General features: G+C 46.3%; 1 protein-coding gene across 2 annotated transcripts in view; it reads right to left on the reverse strand.

The window, feature by feature from the left end:
• The window catches only part of LOC309348638 (protein EFR3 homolog A), a 52,053-nt gene that overhangs the window by 24,465 nt on the left and 13,433 nt on the right, over window positions 1-14,155 (reverse strand). The window contains exons 3-10 of one of the 2 annotated variants that reach the window (XM_081874151.1): window positions 13,067-13,081; window positions 10,274-10,350; window positions 8,970-9,097; window positions 8,530-8,680; window positions 5,465-5,586; window positions 4,377-4,526; window positions 4,062-4,199; window positions 1,105-1,183 (exon numbers count right to left, since the gene is read on the reverse strand). In XM_081874151.1, the coding sequence (XP_081730277.1) occupies window positions 1,105-1,183; window positions 4,062-4,199; window positions 4,377-4,526; window positions 5,465-5,586; window positions 8,530-8,680; window positions 8,970-9,097; window positions 10,274-10,350; window positions 13,067-13,081 (860 nt within the window). The remainder of the gene's footprint in view (window positions 1-1,104; window positions 1,184-4,061; window positions 4,200-4,376; window positions 4,527-5,464; window positions 5,587-8,529; window positions 8,681-8,969; window positions 9,098-10,273; window positions 10,351-13,066; window positions 13,082-14,155) is intronic. The other variant, XM_081874152.1, reaches the window with a different exon arrangement.

Genomic DNA, 14,155 nt, shown 5'->3' on the forward strand with positions numbered 1-14,155 from the left:
GATACAAGCAAAACAGATATATCTATCAAACTAAAAAACAGAGAGGGCAGGGGAGGTGAGTGGGTGTGTAATTAATAATAATAATAATAATAATAATAATAATAATAATAATAATTTATTATTTATACCCCGCCCATCTGGCTGGGCTTCCCCAGCCACTCTGGGCGGCTTCCAAAAATACTGTAATAAATCAAACATTAAAAGCTTCCCTAAACAGGGCTGCCTTCAATTTATGTATTTTAAATACTATGTTGGGAAAGATGGAGGGCACAAGGAGAAGGGGACGACAGAGGATGAGATGGTTGGACAGTGTTCTCAAAGCTACGAACATGAGTTTGACCAAACTGCGGGAGGCAGTGGAAGACAGGAGTGCCTGGCGTGCTCTGGTCCAGGGGGTCACGAAGAGGCGGACACAACTAAACGACTAAACAACAACAACAAATACTATGTAAACTGCTTAGAGATTTTGAAGATTAAGGGGTATATAAATCCTGTTAAATAAAACTAAACATACAGATGGAGGGACAGAAAAAACAGTCAACAGAAAACCCTGCTAGAACAGAAACGATTTTTCAACCTGCCACACCATGAGAGGATACTCAAGACATATTACCTTCAACAAAGCTACAAAAATATGTATCAGGAACTTGAGAGAAGAGAGTTAAACGGCAGAAACTAGAAGCTAATGATAAATTCTCCAGCACGAACACCCCTGAAACGATTATGATGGACCCTCCAATGTTGCAGAAGCCTGACCCTGCAAACATCCAGAGGGGCGTCTGCTGGTTCCAGCCCTAACTGGCAAGTGTGCTGTAGTGGTTAAGAGCGGTAGTCTCGTTATCTGGGGAACCGGGTTCGATTCCCTGCTCCTCCACATGCAGCTGCTGGGTGACCTTGGGCCAGTCACACTTCTCTGAAGTCTCTCAGCCCCACTCACCTCACAGAGTGTTTGTTGTGGGGGAGGAAGGGAAAAGGACATTGTTAGCCGCTTTGAGACTCCTTCGGGTAGTGATAAAGCGGGATATCAAATCCAAACTCTTCTTCCTCCTTTGTCTTAATGGATTATTCTTGACTGACTATGAAATAGGTACAGGGTAAACATACCTGTATGGAGTACATGATGATTTTGAAGCAGTGGACAGCAAATTCATTGGGGTCCCACAGTCTGTGATGGTCTAAATGTCTGTTAAAAACAAACCATTCTTAAGCACCTGTAGCAATTTCAACATTTAACAATGGGCTTGTTCGGATGTAAAATCCTAGTTTGGCTGTCATATTACTCTGAGAAGAAGCAGCCAGCATGAATAAGCAACCACTGTATTTAAAGGAATTGGGGCGTTCTGGAATGAGGGGTGAACTTTTAGGGATGTTTCTCTGGGTGCATTTTTATAAAAAGGTAAAGGGGACCCCTGACCATTAGGTCCAGTCGTGGCCGACTCTGGGGTTGCGGTGCTCATCTCGCTTTACCGGCCAAGGGAGCTGGCGTACAGTTTCCGGGTCGTGTGGCCAGCAGGACTAAGCCGCTTCTGGCAAACCAGAGCAGCGCACGGAAACACCTTTTACCTTCCCGCCGGAGCGGGACCTATTTATCTACTTGCACTTTGACTTGCTTTTGAACTGCTAGGTTGGTAGGAAGAGGGACCAAGCAACGGGAGCTCACCCCGTCATTGTGGGGATTCGAACCACCGACCTTCTGATAGCAAGTCCTAGGCTCTGTGGTTTAACCTACAGCGCCACCCGCGTCGCAGCATTTTTGTACAGATGTCCATGTGCTAAGTGTAAGAGCTATGAGGGGTGCATGATTATGTAAACTGCAGGTTCCCCCTTCAAAATATTCCTACGAAGTGACCAAGAAAGGATTGAGGCTGCACATTAGAAGAGGCAAATCACCAACTATTTGCCCTTTGTAACTGATGTGAGCAAAGAAGATTGTTGAATGTCAAACAATGTAAAGACTCCTGGCTGATGAGTAACCTCCAGATCATTACTTGCATCCTGTTTCAACCACAAAGCTTTCTCTTCCAGGGATTATCTCCGCCCTCTTCCCTCTCTTTGCTGTTGCTTCCCCATTCTATCCAGGAGGAAAGGGCTCCTGCCTCATAGTCCTCAGCCCAAGAAAAACAGGGAAGCGCAACAGGCACTGGCTGTTCCAAAGCATCCTCTATCCTCCGCTGTGCGGATGCAAGGAGTATTAAGCAGCAAATGGCTGTACCAAATGTCGCTGCACCATCTGGCTTGCTGGCTGGAATTTCAACCAGCAAGGATGATGAGCAAGCAAAACTTGATGTATTCAAATGAGGAGCACAGGCAGGTCTGTATATGAGGTCTGTATATCCCATCACATCACATACAGCAGGGGTCAGCAAAATTTTTCAGGAGGGGGCGAGTCCACTGCCCCTCAGACCTTGTGGGGGGCTGGATTATATTTGGGGGGGGGCATGAACGAATTCGTATGCCCCACAAATAACCCAGAGATGCATTTTAAATAAAAGGACACATTCTACTCATGTAAAAACACGCTGATTCCCGGACCGCCCGCGGGCCGGATTTAGATGGTGATTGGGCCGGATCCGGCCCCCGGGGCTTAGTTTGCCTACCCATGACATAAAGCATTGCTTACTGAAGCTGAATGTGGGGGGGGGGGTTATGTGGAAACGTATTGTATTTTGCACACAAAGGGCCATCCTATTTTCATCATGATATTAATCCAGGAAGGCAGGTTAAGCAACCTGCTTAGAGCCACCCTGAATGAGGACTGGACACAGTCAAAGTCCGTACTCTGTCCACTACACCAAGCTGCTTTTTGTTCTTTTGGATAAGTACATCTTCAGGATAGACTTTTGGCTCATGGGACACAGACAGTTATATAAAGTGCTTGTTTTCTTTAAAAAAAATGTTTAAGGGGAACTCTCATTTTCCTACGCATATTGAAATACTGCCCCTTAATGAGGCCAAACTTATTAGATTCACAAAATGTTTAGGGGTATTGTCAGGGAACTGCCATCCGCTCAGAGGCAAGAGATGGAAGGGCAGTTGTGTTATAGGGAGCCTCCGAAAATCTTGCGAAGCAGTTCCTCTTCTGGCGAGGAGGAAAGCCCAGTGGAGAAGAGGTGCAGGGACCAGGGAATGCTAGGGAGAGCCTTAACACTGAGCCTGAGCAAGCCGGAGAGGCGGGAGGCACGCCCTGGCCAGCGCCCATTCTGCGCAGTAGTCTTCGGCGCAGAGAGGGGTGGAAAAGGCTGGGGGTGACGTGACTTTTATGCTGGGGGAGGTACAAAGACCGACCACTCCCAGATTCTGCTAGCGACTGAGCCAGACATGAACTTACGAGGCTCTTCCCTGTAAATAGTTTGCACCAAGAATAAAGCCTGGAAAAGACAGGTCGGAGTCCTGCCTGTTTACTCTCGAGCAACCACACCAGCATCTGACAGGTGTGCATACCCCTGCGTACCCCTAGGAAAAAAGCACTGGTTTTATAGCAATATGGAAGATCAGAACAGCTGAGGGAAACATAGTGTTCTCGGGACTTTTCAGCAGCCACAGCCAGCCTTGAGGGAGTTTTGCCAACTATTTCAAAGGCATTGCCTGCCCCAGGAAACGCTTAGAGGATTCTGGAGATTTCCAGCACAACCCTCTTGGGCCCTAAGATCAGCAGGAGAGAGCCTGTTGGTGCTGCTGCTGCTGCTGCCATTGGCTTTTGCCCAGTTGGCACTGACCCACGGCAGGGCCTTCTCGGTGGTGGTTCCTCATCTGCGAAAAGCCCTCCCTGGTGTGGCGCTCCTGTCATCCTCATCATTAACATTCCGGGGAAAGGCAAAAACATTTCTCTTTACTCAGGCATTTGATGGCTGAAAGATACTGTTCCTGCCAACCTTGAAATTACAAGCTGCAGGTGTATGTGGTTGCTTTTAATTGTTTTTGAATATGTTTTGATTGTTGCTGTATTGCTGTAACATTACATTATTACTTTACATTTAACATTAGCATTGCCGCCCTGGGCTCCTTAGGGAGGAAGGGCAGGGTAAAAATGCAGTTAAGTACATAAGTAAACAGATGCTTACGCAAAGACTGGTCTCACAGCATTATTCATGTTCCCATAGGTGGCGCGGCCCAGCAGCTCCCTGAAGCAATTCTCAGCCAGCACAGCCGGGTTCTCCTCTTTATCGCCTCCTGTTGGAGAGGAGGGTGGCCCAATCCGGCTGCAAAAACAGGCACACACACACACACACACTTGGACAGGGTTGCCAGGCTTTGACATTGTGCTTCACTGCCATGACAGAAGACGCAGCCACAGCACCTCCTGCCCACACCCAACCCCTCTCCTTGTCCTCAGGGCCAGCAAAGGGCCCAGCCCCCCCCCCAAGAGACGGGCATACCTGTCGACATCTTCAATCTTCTGCATATTATAAAGCAGCGAGGGAACAATCTTGTCCATATGCTGAGGTTCCCATATGGTGGCTCGGAGCTCGTCGTTTACGGTTTTGCGAACCACCCCCTGGATGCCCCTGATTCCAGCAATTCGGATCCTGGCACAAGAAACAATGGCATTTTCATAGAAGGGGAAGCTGCAGGATTCCTGCATTTTAGCTGTGATCCCTGGACTGCAGGGGGTTTGAGTAGGGGAACCTTGGGCGTCCCTTCCAACTCTACAGTTGAAGATGGAAAGCGCAGAGCTTAAGCCCAAAGGCAGCAGGGCTAGCCAATCTGATTACCGAGACCAGGGAGCAAATATCTCTATGCATGCATATATATTTGATGAAGACACATGAGGAGGACATCCAGGTCCAGACTCAAGCATATAAAGACAGGAGACAGCAGGACTTTTTCTTTTCTTTTGCCCAGTTTCACCCTAACCTCATTCAACGAAGGATGCGCATACCTGCCCCTGGCAAGGAAAGCAGTTTTCTATATCAGTTTTATCCTTCCTGCCCTTCTTCTAGTGCCCCAGCCACCTTATGTGTTTCTTTAAAGTGCTGGTTTATGAATATGCATTTAAACAACCAAACAGCATTTGTTCTTACAAAAAAGCAACAACAACCCAGTCCACCAGCACTCTCTATATCCCCTTTTGCTTCCAGCTGGCAGAGTGTTCTCTCCAACAGTCCATGCTCAAAGAGATAAAAACATGATGAATACATTTTCCAGAGCAAAGTGGCTCAGGTTATTATTTACTTATGTTTGCCCCCACCCCTAGGGTAACAGCCCATCTCAGATGACTATCATTTGGGTATTGAGCTTCATGGACTCTCGGGTACTCGGTTTAAGCTACAAGAGCATTTTGGTTTGGCAGAGGCTTCCCTGGCAAGCCTCAGCAGAAGGGCACATGAATTAAACTCCATTGACGGTTCTTGGCAGAGCATGAATGGGAGAAAATGCTGGGCTTTGCCATCGCAGATATTCTCAGTAGCCTGGTAATTTAGGGAGCAGAAGTGCTCCCATCCCTTCACCGCATACTGTTACTTACTCGTCCCGTATTTCCGGGTCACTGTGGCAGGAGTGACACATGCCACTGAAGCGAGACACAAAGAAGTCATAGCGGCGGTGATAGGAAGGCGTGTCCTCCTCAATGTTTGCAAATTTGACAAACTGCAGAAGAGGAAGGAGAAACGGAGAGGATTCAGTACAGCTTCAAAGCAATCAGAAAGTTGGCATCACCCAGCCCCAAAATGCTCCAATCCCCGACTACAGTTGAAATTATCCAGAAAGCAGCACCATTCATAGTTTATTGCATGCAGCGGGTGGAAACACAGCAAAATCATTTCTGTTATTCATCCGCCTTTTTTCTAAGCATTTCTGACTGGCTATCCCTATATTATCATCACCATCCTCTTTCTCTGGTGGGGAAAGAGGTCAGGTGCAAGGCTTTCCAGGAGGGCAATCCTCTCTTCCTACATCCCAAACCTTCAGGGCACCGGCAGCAAAAGGCACAGATCTCAATCCCACAGAGCAAGGCAGCCAGCCGCTTGTCCTTAAAAATCCCCAGGTCTTTTCCCTCTGGCAAACCTTTCTTCCAATGTGGCAAGACCTGGTCTTTTTACCACATCAGGACAACTCTCTAAAAACGCTCCAGAACCTGGTAAATAGTATACAACAGGGGGTGTGTCTTGCAAGCTTCACTTTCTAAAAAACCACCAGGTTAGTAACTTGATAGCCTGCTGCTGCTGAATCTAGTATGCTAGGGCAAATGTTGGGATGTTACCCAGTACAGTGGAACCTCGGGTTACATATGCTTCAGGTTACATATGCTTCAGGTTACATACGCTTCAGGTTACATACGCTTCAGGTCACAGACTCTGCTAATCCAGAAATAGTGCTTCAGGTTGAGAACAGAAATCGTGCTCCGGCGGCGCGGCGGCAGCAGGAGGCCCCATTAGCTAAAGTGGCGCTTCAGGCCAAGAACAGTTTCAAGTTAAGAATGGACCTCCGGAACGAATTAAATACTTAACCCGAGGTACTGCTGTAGTTCTTCTCTTTTTTGGGAACCCCTCTCTAGCTGCCTCACCTCTGGAGCTCAGGCACTTAGCAATGGGGCAATTCCTGTGGTTGCACCTCTAGCTATGAAGTAGCCTCCTCAGACACGTTCCCTGGGCACATTTTAGAAGCGAATCACTTCTGTGCACCCAGGCTTTAAACAAGTAGCATGGTCTATTTTTTAAAAGCTACTGGTTTGTTTGTAGCACCTTTGCTGTTTTAGGCTCTATTCTGCTGTGTTATTGATTTGGTATGTTGGTTTTACTGAATTTTAAATGAGGTTTTGTGTTGTTTTGGAAGCTCCTTGTACATTTTGTTGAAATTGAAAGAGGATGTAAATATTTTAAATACCGTATTTTTTGCTCTATAAGACTCACTTTTTCCCTCCTAAAAAGTAAGGGGAAATGTGTGTGTGTCTTATGGAGCGAATGCAGGCTGCACAGCTATCACAGAAGCCAGAACAGCAAGAGGGATTGCTGCTTTCACTGCGCAGCGATCCCTCTTGCTCTTCTGGCTTCTGAGATTCAGAATATTTTTTTTCTTGTTTTCCTCCTCCAAAAACTAGGTGCGTCTTGTGGTCTGGTGCGTCTTCTAGAGCGAAAAATACGGTGCATAAAAGTAACCCAAGGCAGACCTGGAGCATCCCTGATACAGCACTTGAGCTGAACCAACCTGGGTTCACAAGACCCTTATCCTCACATTGGTCCTGTTTACTTTGCTGTTGGGTGCCCCTACCCTCGGACCAGGCCTGACTCTCAAAACTTTCTTGACTCCGTTTCAGCTACTCCTAGGCTTGCTGCAATACACTCCTACACTTTGGAGACTGGATTCTGTTACTGTGAAACGGTATCACAGGCAGGATAGTCGAGGGCTCATCACTAATGCAGCAGTGATGACGAGGGGATAGAATACCTTTGAAGATAAAGGGCAAGCTAAGCTTCTATTTAAAGTCTTGCACAGATCTGCTGGAGAAATATAAAGAGTGGATTTCTAGCCCTGTCAGGTGGCACAGAAAAATGTCAAAGACAAGCAAGCAAAGAATATTAATGGAGCATCAGATGGGCAGGAAGAAAAGGGTCTTCTCAGTCCTCTAGGTCAGTGTTTCCCAACCTTGTGCCTCCAGCTGTTTTTGAACTACAACTCCCATCATCCCTGACTAGCAAGACCAGTGGCAAGGGATGATGGGAATTGTAGTCCAAAAACAGCTGGAGGCACAAGGTTGGGAAACACTGCTCTAGGTACTAGGCTAGTCAAAGGGAAACCCACATCTCCCGCAGGTTTTCTATGCAGCCAACTCACACCTTCCACAAGAACCATGGCCAGAGGGAAGGGTTATTTTCTTCCTAACCTGTGTCTCTGAGGGAGTCATTGATCAGGGCCTGCCTTAATTCACCAGATGTTTGGGAGGTTTCTTATTCCCCCTTCTATGCTTAATAACCTGCCATTATCCCACCAATATTTTTAGATTTATATCCCATACCTTCAGCACAGATTTATGTTCCCTGGGTAGTAGAGTAGTAATAGGAAACCAAAAGGAACATAGAAAATAGCAACAACAACCATGTATACAAACTGTACGGCAAATCAGAGCAAAACTAAACAGCCGGATTAAAACTGAGGGCGAAAGCAATCCACCCCTAAATTAAAGGATGCTTACGTTAGCAGTTCTTTAAAGTTGGAGGAAACAGAAACGTTTCTGCCTGGTGCCTAAATGAGAGAGGGGGCCTCGAAGGGGATATCTGCCAAAAGTGAGGAGCCACCACAGAAAAGGCTCTGTCTCCGGTACTCACCCACTTCATTTTTAAGAGGGGCACAATCCATTTCATGGTATGCAGTCAGGAGAGGCTCAAGGACGACATGTGGCTAGTCGGAATCATAACCAGGGAAGAAGGTATGCAGCCTTGCAGCTTGGTCACATGACCAGGGGTTTAGAAGTAACTGCATTTCTCTCTGCCTCTTCCTAGCCATATCCTCTGTGCCAAAGGCCATGCCAGGGCAACTAAACTGACTCCAGACAGTAGGAGAACCAAGTGGGGGACCCAAGGAGCGTTCACTCACCGAGTTGGTTCCCAGGACTTGCAGCCTCGGTTCTCCGGACTCCAGAAGCTTGGCCACCATGTGAAGGAAGCTCTCCACAAACGGCTTGATGCTTTGAGAATGGCAAGCCATGAGCAGCTGGTCTAGGGCTTCCATGGCAATGAAGACATACCTGCATGCAGAAAGGTGAGCACAGGCCTGCTAGGAAAGCCCCCTGGCACGGCAGCCCACAAATTTTTCTACTAGCTGGCCTGCACAGATATTATCTGCTATTGATAATCTGTGGCACACTGAAAGCCCGAGAGCGGGGAAAGGGGAAAGAACCCACCCTCTTCCCCTTTACAAACATCACACAGCCTCCTTGCTTGGGGTGATTCTCATTTGCCACAGAAAGGGAGGCCAGTACTGGCAGGGGCGGAATGAGAAGCAAGATTTGAAGTGGGTGTCAGCAGAAGTCTTACCCACAGCGGTGTCTGACAACATCTCTGCTCAGCCTCTCTGCTAAATAGGCACCGATCCGATCAAGCTTCTCAGGAGCAGAGACGGCATAGAAGGTCAGTTTCTCCATATCTGCTTTGACAAGGCCATCCTGCACAGGTGAGAGAGAGTTCAAGGAAACAACTTTAAAGATAAATAGATAAATAAAGATAAATAGTCTTAAACAACTCCTAACCCACAATAATACTACAACCAGACCTAACACGGACACTGGCACCAGAGCCTGCAATAAACCCAGATGCCAACTTTGCTGCCACAACACCATTACTGGCCCCAACAACATCACACATACCATCTCGGGACTATTTAATTGCTCATCGTCTAACATTGTGTATGCCATAAAATGCCAACAGTGTCCTTCAGCTCTCTATATTGGACAAACAGGCCAGACCTTACGCCAAAGAATAAATGGACATAAATCCGACATCAGGAACCACAAGACAGAAAAACCAGTAGGAGAACACTTCAATCTCCCAGGACATTCTATACAAGATCTCAAAGTAGCTGTTCTATTACAAAGGAATTTCAGAAATAGACTGGAAAGAGAAGCTGCTGAATTGCAACTTATCACCAAACTTAAAACTATGGAGAGACCTGGTTTGAACAAAGACATTGGATTCTTATCTCATTATACATGACAAAGCCATTTTTCACCTTCTCACCCCTTGCTTTTTCCTGTTAGACCTATTGCAGTCGTTAAGAGTCGTCAACAGGCTCATCGCAGCTATCTGCCAATCACCCATTCCCACCACCCTTCTGAGTAATACCCCTCCCCACCTTCTCACTATATAGAAAGGTCTGGTGACTTCTGTTTCAGTGTATCTGAAGAAGTGTGCATGCACACGAAAGCTAATACCTAGAACTAACTCAGTTGGTCTTTAAGGTGCTACTGGAAGGAATTTTTTTATTTTGTTTTAAAGATAAATGTAAGTGGTTTGTATTGTACAAACTGATATTTACTGCAGTTGATTTTTATGAGACTTATGAGGCTAGTCTAAGCAAAGCATACATTTTAAACTAAATTGTGTGAAACTCCTACGACGTGTGCGGCTATATCCATACCCACAACTAGAGCTATCTTACTTAGCATCACAACCTGGGTGATTTCACAATGTTGAAGTGGCCAGCCGGCCAACCTTACCAAGTTAACATCTTTAAACAAAAGCTACAAATTAAAAAAAAATGCCTGAACACGAAAACCTCAAAACTCCCTACAACCCCTCCCCCCCACCCCAAATTAAAACACGGACTGCAAGGGCTTGCTTACTTTTGGATCTTCGGGGAATATGTTATCTACCAGGCGCTTGTAACGGGGGCGCAAGGCGGCACAGCAGCAACAGACTCCTGCAAAAAACAAGAACTGCAAATGAGAACCAAACTCTGTGGAGGTGGGACCCCTTTTTTTCAGAATGGAATCTCCACTCGCAATGACACCCACATCCACAATTCGCAGGCTCAGGTACATGCGCACTTTTGTGAGAAAGTGTCCCACAGACGTAGGTAGGTTCAATAATTTTAACAATGGTTTTAATAGTGGGGAAAACAGCAACTGGATGCACAAACTGAATGAAGGACAGCAGTGAAAACTGGCTCCTCTCCAGAGTCATCCTAGATCAGGCAGAGGCAAACTTGGCCCTCCAAATGTTTTGAGACTACAATTCCCATCATCCCTGACCACTGGAGTTGTAGTCCCAAAACATCTGGAGGGCCGAGTTTGCCTATGCCTGTTTTCAGATCATGACCATTAGGGGGGGAAGCTGTGCAGCTTTAAGCCAGTTTTAGATCACAAGATACAGCTTGGCACACAATGAACTTTAAGATGCTTATAGATGTGGTGACTTTTAAACCCACACATAATTATGTACTTGTTTCAATTATCAAGTCTCTGCTGTAAAAAAAAAGCAGTGTGTGCATGTACCCCCCCCACACCCCCACATACAGAAGTTATTAGCTTGTGCACAGAATTTATTTATTTATTTTTATTAAATTTGCATTCTGCCCTTCCTCTGTAGATCTCAGGGTGGTTCACAGCATAAAAGTACAAGATAAAAACACAAAATCAAAGCACAGCAAGGAGATCTGAAGCATACACAAAATTTGGGGACATCCTTTGAAATCAAAGGAGTGGTTTCACATGCTCCCAAAACCACACTCAGTTTGGAAAGATGGGTAGAAAGTGTATCCAATTCACCAGCAGAAAAAATGCAAGATATTCATTTCCTCTTTTTATATGAATATGCAAGGGAAAGATCTGCACAAAGAAAAAGCAGCTGTATTGAACTTAAGGCTGCAGCACCGGGGAGTAAGCTCTACAGAACTCTATGGGTCTCACATCATTATTATGTTAATATATCCACATCCCTCCTTTCTCCCAAGTTGGAATCCATCAGTAAAGCCTGCTCAGGACTCATCTGTAAAAGGGTATTTCCCTGGCAAGCTACATTCAAAGCCTGGAGACAGAGACAGACTCTAGTCTGTGATCCCTTCAACTGATTGTAGAGATTCTTGAATATATGGGTGGACTTGCATGAAAACAGCCAAAGATACATGCTTAGTCCCAAGGCAACAGCATTTTAATATCTAACTTCTTCGTTCTTTGAACTGATCACCAATGGCACAGTGGTAAATTCTGAAGGGCAGGAGCTCATCACGGAAGTGGCCACAGCCACATTCCCAAAGAGAGTCCAAAAACACAGCAGCTACAATGACCTGCAGCAGCATCTAGCAGAGGTACCCAGCGTGGTGCCTCCCTGATCGTGGTGGACTACAGCTCCCATCATCCCCAGCCAACACTAGTTATCTCCCGCTTGGACTACTGCAATGCACTCTATGTGGGGCTACCTTTGAAGGTGACCTGGAAACTGCAATCAATCCAGAATGCAGCAGCTAGACTGGTGACTGGGAGTGGCTACCAGGACCACATTACACCGGTCCTGAGAGATCTGCATTGGCTCCCAGTACGTTTCCGAGCACAATTCAAAGTGTTGGTGCTGACCTTTAAAGCCCTAAATGGCCTCGGTCTAGTATATCTGAAGGAGCGTCTCCACCCCCATCGTTCAGCCCGGACACTGAGATCCAGCGCCGAGGGCATTCTGGCGGTTCCCTCCCTGCGAGAAGTAAGGTTACAGGGAACCAGACAGAGGGCCTTCTTGGTAGTGGTGCCCGCCCTATTTCCTTCAGATGTGAAGGAAATAAGCAGCTATCTTATCTTTAAAAGACATCTGAAGACAGCACTATTTAGGGAAGTTTTTAATATTTATTGTATTGTTTTTAACACTCGATTGGAAGCCGCCCAGAGTGGCTGAGGAAACTCAGCCAGGTGGACGGGGTATAAATTATTATTATTATTATTATTATTATTATTATTATTATTATTATTACCACCACCACTACTACTACTACTACTACTACTACTATAGTGGTGAGAGAGGATAGGACCTGTAGTCCAAGAACATGTGGAGGGACAGTCTGTTGGTTGTCCTTGCAAAATACCAATTCGTTAGCATCAGTACGGCTGCAACCCAATGCAGAGTTTCTTGAGAAGAGGCTGCACTGAGCAAAGTCATGCTCACCTCTGACTGCAGAGGTTCAGCTTGCAAAATCCATCAAAGAAGCTCAGGATCTGTTTGATTTGGCAGGGAGGCAGGCCAGGGCCCTCTCTGTGGCAGATCCCAAGCTATGGAACTCAAAAGCACTGGGGAGCATTCCAAGGGCCAGTCAGAAAGGTTAGGAGGGCCACCTCTGGCCTGAGGTTCCCTGATCTAGAACATCCCACTCAATAATTCAGAAATGTTAATTTTAAAGTGCACATTTGTCCTTTCCTGTATGCAGTTGCCTTCCCTCTCCCCCTTTGCAAATTCCTTCCTTCGGTCTAATATGGGGCAAGCAATATTAGCTTCCAACTGATCAAATTTCCAAGATTTCAGCACACAGTTACACTCAATCAAACCAAGAAAACCACTATGCTACCATGCAAGGAGGCAGCAACGCCAAGGTTTAGTGTATACAGTTATGGTACATGCCAGCAACTGGTCCACACAGTAAGAACAGACTTCTATACCTGGAGAATATGTGTCTGTGGAGACATGTGTAGGGAAACAAGAAAAAATCAGCTTGAAATTATATCTGCAGTAAAATCAACAGCACAGTTTACTCCACGTTTGAACAAGAGGCTCATGTTAACATCTCCTTTCACACTGCCCCCCTTTCAACTATGAAATTATCCAGTGGGTTTGCTCAAACTGCATGCACTGAAGATATTAAGAAGAGAAAGAGGACGGTTTGAGTATACAGATGTTTTTCAAACTTTCAAGAGAAAGCAATGCTCCTTCTCAGCAAAATAACGGAACGGGGGTGAGGGAGGGAGGGGGAAAGAGAAGGCGCTCTGAAGAATTCACCTACCAAGGCACACGCATGGGCCTGGTTCCCATTCAGGATTGTAGTCATAGGACTTATCTTGCTCAGCCACAGGAACTGCCACATACGTCTTCATCCTGTTCCCTCCTGGCAGTTCTGCAGTTCCTCCTTTCTTTAGCTGCCCCTCTACGCCTTCCCGGCTCTCTCCTGCCTGGGCTCGGCAATGTCAAATTCAGGTAGAGGCAGCACACACTTATCTAGCTAGCCCTGCACGTGACAGAAGCGCCAAGGGACCCTGCACATGAGAACGCCGCGTATCCAATTGCACCGACAATGCCAAGCTCTGGAAATGAAAGAGAGCGCCTGGCCCCACACGGCCGGGGTCAGTGCACCTGACATGCATGTAACTAAGCCTGGCCACCTTGTAATGAGACGCACAAATGGAGAAAGGACATTTCGACATTGTCCTTTGGAAGGACATTGTCCTAATAAGAAGCTTAGCCTATTATTTACAGCTGAATAAGTGTGGGGTAAAAGGAGAAAGGAAACAAACTCTCTCAAAAAACTGCATTAACATTTGTAAAAATAAAGATAACACAGTTCTGTGCAGAAATATATGTCGTTCAAACGGGTACACACTGTAACCTAGCCACCCACAATGGTACAGAGGGCTGGCAGTTTAATGCTGCTAGCAGGACAGGCATCAAATAGTGCTCCGGGCCAGATAGCAGCCTGCTGCTGCAGCAGCTTCTGTGCGATAACCTTTCAGATACCTGAGATTGCTCTCTTGAGG

Source organism: Podarcis erhardii, assembly GCF_964252035.2.
Source record: "Podarcis erhardii genome assembly, chromosome: 8".
NCBI lineage: Eukaryota > Metazoa > Chordata > Lepidosauria > Squamata > Lacertidae > Podarcis > Podarcis erhardii.